Source organism: Phyllopteryx taeniolatus, chromosome 5 (assembly GCF_024500385.1).
Source record: "Phyllopteryx taeniolatus isolate TA_2022b chromosome 5, UOR_Ptae_1.2, whole genome shotgun sequence".
Taxonomy (NCBI): Eukaryota; Metazoa; Chordata; class Actinopteri; order Syngnathiformes; family Syngnathidae; genus Phyllopteryx; species Phyllopteryx taeniolatus.
The window spans coordinates 9,923,017-9,934,218 of NC_084506.1; the positions used below are offsets into that span (position 1 = coordinate 9,923,017).

The 11,202-nt window shown below is 45.6% G+C and overlaps 2 protein-coding genes across 3 annotated transcripts; both read right to left on the reverse strand.

The window, feature by feature from the left end:
• Positions 1 to 264: 264 nt before the first annotated feature.
• On the reverse strand, positions 265 to 2,991 carry nudt7 (nudix (nucleoside diphosphate linked moiety X)-type motif 7). The gene is made up of 3 exons (XM_061772562.1): positions 2,021 to 2,991; positions 904 to 1,062; positions 265 to 783 (listed from the first exon to the last, which is right to left on the reverse strand). Exons 1-3 carry the CDS (start codon positions 2,249 to 2,251, stop codon positions 439 to 441), a joined length of 735 nt encoding a protein of 244 aa, XP_061628546.1. The 5' UTR covers positions 2,252 to 2,991; the 3' UTR covers positions 265 to 438.
• Positions 2,992 to 3,133: 142 nt separating this feature from the next.
• On the reverse strand, positions 3,134 to 10,716 carry hprt1l (hypoxanthine phosphoribosyltransferase 1, like). Of its 2 annotated transcripts, XM_061772563.1 has the most exons (9): positions 10,270 to 10,700; positions 9,155 to 9,261; positions 7,586 to 7,769; positions 7,044 to 7,109; positions 6,925 to 6,942; positions 6,220 to 6,302; positions 5,295 to 5,341; positions 4,100 to 4,176; positions 3,134 to 3,532 (listed from the first exon to the last, which is right to left on the reverse strand). In XM_061772563.1, exons 1-9 carry the CDS (start codon positions 10,291 to 10,293, stop codon positions 3,485 to 3,487), a joined length of 654 nt encoding a protein of 217 aa, XP_061628547.1. In that variant the 5' UTR covers positions 10,294 to 10,700; the 3' UTR covers positions 3,134 to 3,484. The 2 variants fall into 2 exon arrangements, with proteins under 2 accessions (XP_061628547.1, XP_061628548.1); XM_061772564.1 differs by lacking the exon at positions 6,925 to 6,942 and having other exon boundaries at positions 10,270 to 10,716.
• Between the last annotated feature and the right edge of the window lie 486 nt (positions 10,717 to 11,202).

Consider the following 11,202-nt stretch of genomic DNA (forward strand, 5'->3'; position numbering starts at 1 on the left):
CAAAAATGACGTGGCCAATTATGCTGTTAGGCTAAAACAAATATTGTCATTGTGAGCATTTATTTGCAGAAAATGAAAAAGTCAATATAATCAAAGGTCCAGTGTTCTTTTGGTCTAAACTTCTTCCAGCACTATATATTGTTTTTATATATTTAAAAATGTATATTACACTTTAAAAAGGAGCATTAGGGCCACATGCAAAAAATAAAACTATGTATATATATTATACACAAAATTGTAAGGATTAGTCTGAAAATGACAAAATGTCAAAAATATTGCTTTATCATAACTTCATTTAAGTACAACTTTAAAAAACTAAAAAGAAATGACACCTTTTTTTGAAACATTACCACCCTGTGCATTGTATTGATTAAAAAACTAAATATACTAAAAATGAAGCCTACTAGTCCTTTATACACATGCAAATGAAATAACAATTCACAGTTTACTGAGTGTCCTCATTCTTCGTCGTAACCTCTGCCTGAGGCTGCACATCAAGTCCTGCGCGTTAAAAGCCGCGTAACCCTCCGCTTTTGTCTTGAGAGCGACGACTGCGACCATTGAGGCCAACACGGCGGTCAGACCCCAAATGCGATACCTGGCTCCCGTGTCGGGCTCCACAAAGTCAAAGGAGAGCGACGGCGCCGACGTGACCTCGGCAGCGGCGGGTCCGACAAACAAGTCCAACGGGACCGCGAGCACGGCGCTAACCTCGGCCGGGTTGGGACGAGCTTGGAACCATTCAGGAATGAAGCCCACCACCGGAGTCACCAGGAGAGCATTCTGGTCACAAGAAAAGTCAAATGTAGAGAGAATACTGTACGTATTGTCCTATCTGTGTACATGCGTGTGCTTTTAAGAGGCGTGGCACGTGAACCTCGATCTCGCCAGCGTTCGCTGCACCTTAGCGATAACGGGTCGCAATGTGCAGATGACGTGAACGTCACCGGGAAGCAGGCCGATCTCCTCGTGAGCCTCCCTCAAGGCGGTGTGCACCTCATCTTTGTCACTGGGGTCTCGCTTGCCGCCAGGGAAACACACCTCGCCCGCACTGGTCCTCAGCTACACGCGCACAAAAATACGAGTCGACACATTAGGTCCTTGGTTTATGATGTGGAGTTCTTCTCCTACCAGCATTTGTTCGCAGAGTAGTGCCGTATGCCGTAGTCTGTCACAAACCTACAGTCAAGGCCATAAATATTGAGACATGGATGGGACACAATTGTCACCTTTTGGCTTCGAAACACCGCCACAATGGATATGAAACGACAAGATGTGCTTTAATTTGAGAGTCGTCAACGCTGTTCGAATTACAACAGTTCCCCCTTTTTAAGGGACTAAAGGTAATGGGACAAATGAATAATCATAAATCAAACGTGAACCTTTTAACACTTGGTTGCAAATCCTTTGCGGTCAAATACAGCTTGACACAAGTCTGACACGTACAGAGATCGCCAGATGCTGGATTTCATCCCTGGTGATCCTCTTGCCAGGCCGCTAGCGCAATGGTCTTCAGTTCCTGCTTGTTCTTGGGGAATGTTCCCTTCAGTTTTGTCTTCAGCCAGTGAAACGCATGCTCATTCGGATTGGCTCGGGCATTGTGTAACATCCCACTTTGCCTTCAAAAAAACTTCGTCTACGCTGTGAAATGCCTTCCAGTGAGTTCTGAAGTATTTGCCTGAAGATGAGCAGGTAATATGGCTTCAGTGCTATCTGGTTCTAGGATCATGAGCAGTTCCTTCCCTTCTCCATACATACGCTCTTCCCATTCATTACTCTGCTACAAGTTGATCTTTGTCTCATCTGTCCATGGGCTGTTGTTCCACAACTGTAAAGGCTTTTTTTTTTTTTTCTTCTTTAAGATGTACGGAAAACTCTAATCTGACCTTCCTGTTTTATAAAACACTAGTTCTATTTCATTTGAAAACATTACAAAAATATTTTTTTTTTTTTTTTTTTTACTGACAACATCACTGAGCACTGAGCACTTTCGCCCCCCCCCCGTGCCTAACGGTTTTACCTGTGCCGAGCGCCGGGTCATGAGTGTGTGCATCTTGCCGCTCCTCACAAACAGAGGGACCAACACGGAGGCCCGAGGCAGCTGCTCGGCCTCGTCCAGTGTGTTTGCTTGACTTCTGCCGTCGTGGCCTTCGAACGCCGCCATCGTCTCCTCTTCGAGGCTCATGCTAGCAGGTGGACAAAAAGTCACGACGGCCAACGAACTGCTATTCGCCACAGTCAACTTGTCCATTCGTTGTGAGCAACGTCATTATTACACGAGTTCATTCATTTAGCAAGCTTTTGTGCAGTGCTACAATGCTAAACGTCGTCGTCAACGGTGAAGGTGAAGGTGAAGGTGATGAATGGAGTCATGAATGACAAGCGGTGTTACCGACGAGCAGTCCCCACAGCGCCACCTACGATCGGAGGACCGTTGGGACTGTACTGCACTTGTAATTGTTAACATTGGACAACTCCAAGTCTATCCATTTCCTATAATAATAATTGATAAACTTATTCTGGCTTTTTTTGTCTGCAAAGGGGTTTGACACATTTCATATTTTTTTTAATGTATTCATGATAATTTATGTAGGCCTATTAAAAGTCTGTTTCTGTTTGTGGAAATAATAGGGAAAGTTCAAGTATTCACAAAATGGGTAAATGGGGCAGAAACCTTTAGAAGGTTTCCTACCTTGTTAAAGCCATAACATGATCAGTGTCATCACATTGGTGAATATCATTGATTGATTGAAAACTAAATCAATGATTTGAGCCAAATTGTTATTTCAGATGTGCATCAAGCCGGAAGCTGTTTGCATTTGAAATCAGTCCCAGCCCTGGCGTCGCTGTGGTTGCGCTTTATGAAGGTATTGTGGACCGAGAATGTGAATTGTCTCGTTTCTGACATTATTCCCTTTTTTTTTTGAACTGAAACAAACAGGCTTCACTATTTTTACCGGCGTCTACATAGATTCCATTTTTTTTTTTTTTTGGACTAATGTCATTATACCGCCCCCTGCTGGGAAAGGGTCTTGCGTGCAGCGTAAAGAACACACGATTGTTTTGTGCTTTCAACTGAATTGTATTGCAGCTCCTTGGTGATGAGGAGGAAAATGACATTTGCCAAATCAAACTTCCAATACGTCGCTTGTCAGTCAGTCCACTTGGCATTATGTGGGACTATACAGTACAATGCCCTTCCATCGATAAACGGTATATGTGCAAACCAAAAGGCTACGTTCCACTCACTGAAAAGCCTGAGTCAGCAAAAGAGTTACATCGTCTTTCCTTATAAGAAGATAAATCTAAATGTACACGTAAAACCTGTAACATCAATAAATAAACCAGACAACCAAAATAGCCATTATTCATAAGTCAATAAATGTAAGAAATTATTATTTGCACATTTTGTGGACTCCTATGTATAAAAATAAAGAAGAGAGGAGGAGGGACATCACAGCCGGTCCCGGACGTCGTCGTGGCGTCACACTTTGTACTTCTCCTTGGCTTCGTCGTTCAGGATGCAGATGTGCTGCGGAAGCCAAGAAACATTAGCTGCTCGTGCGAAAGCGCCAGTAATTACACAGGCGTTCTCGGAAGATGCTCATTCTGCCGGCTCTCCGTGTGAAAGCGGTGGTACTTTTGCAGGGTGTCCGTGTGAAAGGGTTGAGAATTTTGCAAAAGAGGCACCAATTACAAAGGCTCTCTGTGAAACAGTACTTTGTAGCGCCTCTGTGTGAAAGACGTGGTACTTTTTCCAGGAACTCTGTGGTAACTTTCTAACTAGGCTGTAATTTTGCAGCATCTCTGTGTGGAAAAAGGAGGCAATTTCGAAAGATCTGCGTGCGAAAGCGGCGGAAAAACTGCGGGATGGCATTTTTGCAGGACGTCTAGCAAACAAGCGACGTTTCTGCGGCGGTGATTTTGCAGGGTGTTTGTGTGAAAGAGGCAGTCATTTTGTTTGCCATTCATGTGAAATGTACTACAAGTTGACCAAAAAAACTGACATTGATCTTAAAAGAGGTCTTTAGTGCTAATGCGAAGAGACTCACCTCTCAGGTTCCAATAGTTCATGTATGTTTTACAAGTGCAGACTTACACTAAGATCTCGGAAGTACTCGTTGTAGTCCAAAGCGTAACCCACCAGGAAGGTGTCGGGAACCTCAAATCCAATATCTGCAGTACAAAAGCACGTTAGCGTTGTTAGCATTCAACAGCGCAGGCACGGAAGCAAAGCTCGGAGTACAGCGAGGCCCGCCGGCTGCACTGCGTTTTAGCAAGTTCTAACGAGTTTCAAGTCAGTCGCTCCGGTAAAACATCCCCCCCCCCCCAAAAAAAAAAAATCGATTGCAAATGAACGGTCTCTCTATATTGCGGGTGGGTCTCGAAGGCAGAGGCGGCAATAAGTCATTGCTTTGCAAGTCACAAGTCAAAACATGCCAGTCCCAAACTTTGAGTTTAGAGTCATTAAACCTTTCAGAAAACTAGATCTAAATTTGTGCCCCTTCAAAACCAATCGTCAAGGGGGGGGGGGGCTTCGTTTATTGCCCCTTCAAAAGCAATTGATAGTAGGTTTTCAGGTATTCTATGAAAGTGCTAAGCTATGACTCACTTTATTTCTCAAGTGACATGACAGACCTCCCACAAATAAGAATTTGCACCGTGTCGTCATCGAACATTTCTATTGGAATCATCAAGTCTAAGGATAAAATATAGATTTTGCTCGGCGAAAGAGCAATCGTGAATACACGAGAGAAAAGGAGAAAAGGTTCATCACTTCGTAATGAACGACCGATCGGTTTCGATTCCTCAGCCGGAGCGGACCCAACGCGGTGCCAACTGTTGAAAGTTAATAAGAAAATGCGTGGACATGTCGACCCGATGTGTCGTCGTTCAGTTCTTAACATTATGTTGACTCTGATCATGTATTCCTACAGTAAAGCAGCAGTGAGTTGCACAAAACAGTTGGAAGTCGAGAAAGCTACGAAGAGTTGGATATTCAGTGCTTGCTCCAAGTAGTAAGTCTTTTCAAGGCAACGGGTTCAAGTCACGACTCACTGCTGCTCAAGTCCAAGTCTTTTGACTCGACTTGGCAATGTGTTAAAAGTCGTCCGACGTCTGCTGGGAGGTATCCGTTTAAGTGTGGCGACTGGGATGCAATCAGCATTAATACACGCTGGCGACCGTCCTTAGGAGACAATCTTGAGCTTAGCGGAGCTAAAAACATGACATAACAACGTGCAACAATAGCGACGCGTTGCATCATTACGTAAACGGACAGTAGATGTACTCACAATCTGGTCTATACCCAGAACTCCTGGGTGTCCTCTTCACCAGGAGGCTGCAAACACCAAGCAGGTGGGCGAGCATGAGAAATGACACCGAATACACAATATCGTGAAGCATGATAATGTCACATCATTCAAAATGGGCACATAAGTGCAAACACGGTGTTACAGTGAACAAATATGTAATGCTGATGTTTTCAGAAACAGGTTCGAGTGTGTCGCGTCCAACTTCAATGCAGCGTCTCATTTCTGCTGCAGGCACTTCAATCAGTTCACACGGCTAAAATTAGCTCGCGCGCCACAACGCTATTGTGTTTTGGGGTCGGAGGGTATCGCACAAACCAAACCTGTGGAGATTTTTAGTAACTGTCCTCACATTTTCCAGTGGACAAAATTGACTTTACCAGGTAAAAAACAAAAAAATGCTCAAACAAAAGCGTAATTGTGTTCCCCCCGCTATGCTGCGCCCCTGCTATAGCGCAGGTTTTTAAGCGATTTGTTTTGGATGTTTTTACAGTACACAAGACTGACTTTAGATTTGAGAATTTTTGCGTACTCCGTTTGTATGTGTGTTAAAAAGCAGTTGTTTTGAAAGTTTACAATTATGGTCACGTCTATGCTCATTTCCGTTCGCCCGTCTATGGCATTTGGCACACGTTACGTTAGCGGAATTTTGGGGCTCACCGTCTTAGTCTACTTTATTATTTTGTGTGCTTTAAAAATGATTTTGCTTTTCTGCATATGAACGCAGTGGCTACGTCTATCCAGGACGAAAACCCATCACAGGTAACTGTACCGCAAAGCTTGAGACACACTTCCTGGTGTCACACACACACACACACACACACACACTCTCTGTTGAGCGGAGATGAACTCTTAAGATGCAAGCGCGTCCACGAGCTCGTGTTGTGCTTCCAGGGCGTGGTCTCACCTCACCACTTTCACCATCTTGGGCCTGCTTTCACTGAGCAGCGAGAGCAGCGTCTGCATCGTCCGTCCCGTCTCCACGATGTCCTTTTGTATGCGATCGGGCAAACACAACAACAGATTATCCTCGTCGTCTTCCGCAGGTACACGCGTGGCGATAATCCGGATAAACGTAGGCATCAAATTTAGCAAAAGCACGCCAAGTCCAATGTCTCTAACGCCCAAGGGGAGATTTTATATTGCACCCCCTTAAAAGCATGGACAACATGGCAGACAATTTTAAATAATTCAAATCATCATCATCATTTAAAAATGTCAAAATGCAAAAATGCATATTCGAGACAACTGTGTCTGTGCACCGAAATGTTGATCAGCAGATGCAAAGAATCAGTAAACTAGTTTCATATGACACCTGGGAACGCTAATGTCTGGAGTGGGCCATTAATAATAATAATAATAATAATAATAATGGCACAATAATCATTTGGACAAAGACATCCTGTTTGAGTAATATTCATTGCTATATTGCTTTACGATCCAATGCAAATGAGCCTTTCCGTTTTAAGAGTTGATAGTAACTAGTTTTCAAATAATTCTATTAAAAAGGTGACAGGTGACGATGAAAAGGCTCGAGGCCGATAAACGTGTTCTCCTTTTCCGAGCACGCACAACCCCGCCTTGTGTCAGTCGAGTGAGAAGAGCCTCTTACCTCAACTATCAAAACGTGCTGGAGAGATTTTTAAAAAAAACAAAAACAAAACCAAAAAAAAGGGTTAATGAGACCAATGACTGAAGAGCTCAGCGATAATTCAGGCGAAGGGAACAGACCTTGTCCGAGAGACTGCACAGCTCGTCGCCTCCGATGACTTTGACCACGTCGGTGGATTTGTCGTTCTGGGGGTCGGCGAGAGGTTACACTGTCATTCTGTGTACTTCTTGTTATCGCCGCAATACAAGTCGACTAGTAGACTTTACGAGCGGTTCAAGTGACAGGGTGGTGTCACTTGATCCATTTTTTTGCGAGCAAAAATGTGTCGCTTTTGCGTACGCCGTTTTTCCTTTTAGATATAGATGTCGAGAAATTTGAATATGGTGTCCAATTTCTTTCAGTAGTTCAATTACAAAAGTCAAATTGGATGATGACAATTTCCAGCTAATGAAAACCCCAAATTCCAGAATTCTTTTTAATCTAGAAATGAAGTCGCAATTTGGTGGGTTGAAAATGTTTCTACGCCCCGGAGTCGGTCTAACGTGCCGAAATAATCATTCATTTTTCCTATTTTGATCGAGTCCGACTCGGGCAGGTTTCACGACCGACCGCCGCATCAGACTTTCTTTCTACTTTGAAGTCGCGTCCATAAACGTCTCACGCAGTAGCTCTTCACTCGGATGAAATCCACCGTCAGCGGCACCGATCGATCGCTGTTCTGGTTCAGCGTCTTGATGTAGTCCAGCAGGTCTGCGAAGAATTTGTAGCCGCCCTTCAGCACGCAAAGGGCGACGATATGGTGGCCCCCCATGTCGCGCACGATGTCGCGGGCCAAGCGCTCCGTCCTGCAGCACGAGCAAAATATTCAGGGAGCCACAATGCAGCGCAGACCAAATGTCATCTGAGGAGAATTCCAGAGCCAAAATCTTTCCCCAACACAGAAGATTGCAATTGATCTTTCCCCAGCGGCTATATCGCAACATTTTTAAGCCATCCTTTTAAATGGTATATCGGAAAGTCCAAATGTAGAGTAGCACATTGTGCCCCAACATGCCAGGCAGAATAAAATGAAGGCTAACGAACGCCGCCCTCTCCACTAATATTCTGTTCATATGTGCCCGTGAAGAGCGTCTTGTATGCACTTTGTATTCTGCGCGAGTTAACCTTCTGTTGGAAGGTTCACAAGCACCATAACATCCATGCTTGCTTTTGTTAGCCCGTCTGTGGCATTTCACACGGTATATTAGCATTATGCTAGCGGCCTTTGTTTCAAATAAATAAGATTGAATTGTTGCATGTCACTTGAACAGTAAACTAAGTGGGAGTGAGAAATAAAAAGTAAGCCTCTTATTTGGACAACTGTCGGCGAGAGAGTCTTCCAAGTCCTCAGTGATGTCATACGACGATCTCCCTGTTTGTGAGAACAGGTACTTTTCAAAAGTTGACATGTTTCAATGCGTTGGAACACATTTAAAAGCATCTATATCTATATTTGAATATGGTCTCGTTCTATCGTGGCTGCGGAAGGTTATCCCTGTGAGAAACGGGGATTCGATGCACAGAATAATTGTGGGTATGGAACGTTTTCAGACCCCTTCCATTTTTTCACTCTTTGTTATATTGCAGCCATTTGTTCAAATCATTTAAGTCCATTTTTCTGTGTTTGCATGCCAGTGCAACAGGTGGCGCTGTGACTTCTTTCTACCTGTAAGAACATTTTAGCCGACCACGCGCCATTGACATGTTGAGTTGTTGGAAAACTCAAAAATGATTCTGGTAATGATCGTTTGGCATATTAATACCAAATTTGGAATGGAGACGTACATCTGCCTCACAGTCAGTTCTGGGTTCGAACCCGGGGCCGGTCCTTACCGTGCGGAATTAGCACGTTCCCCCTTGCGCTTGCGTGCGTTTGTTCCGACTTCCTCCCACAAAAACGTGCCCAAAGCTTTTCAATCGTCCGTAGGCGTGAATGTGACGCATCGCCGATATTTGTCCTGCGATTGGCTGGCGAGCGCGACGAGTCCGAAGTCGGCGCGTATGGGCTCCAGCTGACGGATTTTAAACCCCCGCGTTGACGCGAAGGCACCTGGACTTTTGAGTTGTGCTCTAAAATGAAAAGCATCCCCGCGTGCCTTACTTCCGCTGCACTGCGGCCTTCCAAAGCCCTCGTTCAAACCCGCGGCAACGTCCGTCCGTCCGTCCGTCCCCCCCCCACGGTGTCGCTCACCTATCCATGATGAGTCCATGAGGAATGATCACCTTGTCCAAATCCTTCTCGTAATGTCTGGGCACGCAGAAAAGGTCCAGGTCGTAGCCTTTCTGGTCATCGGCGATCTGAATGCGGGAAGGGAGACGCTTGGGAAAACGGCGCCAATTCGTTCCAGCCATCACGCTGCCCGTCAACTACGTGTCCCGTCACGCACCCAGTTTGTGATTCGCACCGGCCGGCTCTGTGTGATTTAGTTATGTGGACAGCGGTGATTGCGTTTGGGCCAGTCCTCCGCCAGACGGGCGGGTTTTATATTGAATACAGAGCAGGGATTCTTCTGGGAAATGAATGAGTGTGTATATATAGATATAGATATAGATATATATGATTTCCTTGGCGCGGGTCTGACTGTTCTGGTCAAACGGCACGGCAGCTTTGTCAACGGGCCAAAACGCAAACGGAATTCGCTCTGGCAGCAGACGCGACGCAGTGCAAAGGCAAACTGAAAATTCAATGTACGGTTTTGCACAACGTCAGTCCAAGTTCATCATTTCCAACTCCGCGCATTACAACTTTTCTGAATGTGCTTACTGTGAGTCTTCTGTACAAATACTGGTAGTTTAAGTGGATTTGCCACGCCATTTCCAGAGCGGATTTATAAATTCTGCCTAGCAACAAGTGGTGCACCAATTGTGTTGCTAATCAATTGCTGGGCCTGTTTAGACTTTTATTTGTCGGATTATTTCAAATTTTAATCATGAATGTTACGTTTCGTGAGATCTGAGCAAAAAAAAAAGAAAAAAGATAAAAATGTTGGGAGAATTCAAAGAAAAGCACACGTGTCGTTATGATTGAGTGTTATTCATTTTTGGAATGATTTAAAATGCAAATTGTCATAAATGGTTAGTTTTGTATTCTCCGAGCAATTGGGAGAAACCTCTCAATCGTTTGTTTGTTTTGTTTAAATGCGTGCACGCGCCTTGTCAAGCACCTGTTTAGCCCCCCTCGAGCACGCGCCGATAATAACAAGGAACACGACGTTTATCGCGCAGAAATTCGTTGAGCAACAATGGCGCGGCCAAGCGAATTCACGAAGTTCGCGGAGGGGACGTGTTTTCGCGTGGCGGCCTCACCTGCAGCGACGACGACGACGACATGGCGTCGGCGTCGGCGTCTCACTGGTTTCCGTCCCCGGTTCGTCTCACACAAGAAGCACAGCACGAGTCATGTTGTGCGTTCGGCGTGGATGATGACGAAGGCCGCAATACGCCGGCGGCGGATTTAAGCCTCTTACGTCAGCACGCCCTTTTCCTGCCCTAATGACAATGACGTCGCGGAGACGACGCGAGGTCTTGCTCCTGGTCTTGCTCCTGGTCCTGGTCCTGGTCCTGCTCCTGGTCCTTCGCGGCACCGGTACCGGCACCGGCAGACGGCGCTGGCGAAGTGCGGGAGCGAGCGACAGGCTGGAAATGACGCAGTTGAAAGGCGCCGTCGTCATTGGGCTTTTATTCTGTTCACTTGGAAGCTTTTTCCACCCAAACGCGACGCACGACTCGAAAGAAATCTGACGAAAACATGAACCTAGTGTTCGTGGGGGGTGTGCGCGAACAGCACACGAGCGCAACATTGGAGAAATGGCCTTGTTTTTTTCTCCACGTTATTTGACCCATTTCACAAAATATACACATGCAGGTGCATCGACTTCCAAGCGTTTGTCTTTTAAGATGCGTGCATGCACACGTTTGAAATACAAGTGCGCTTCAGACCCCACCGCTAGAGGGCGAAAGCGAACTTGGCAACAGGCCTCCGTCGATTCACATCGGCTTCCTTGCAGTGGCGGAGCGCCGCGTCAATCGGTGACCATCTGTACCCGGATACTTACCGCCTTGCCCGCGCTCGTATTCCGGGTCTCGCTTCAACTTTCACAAGCCTCGCCGTTTTTCGCAAACTCCGTTCGTGCGTCACTTACACCGGCGGTTCGCAAACGTTTTACATCAAGTACCACCTTGAATTAAATTTAGGGAAATCAAAACATGTACTCAAGTGGTTCAATTGAAATGCACTTC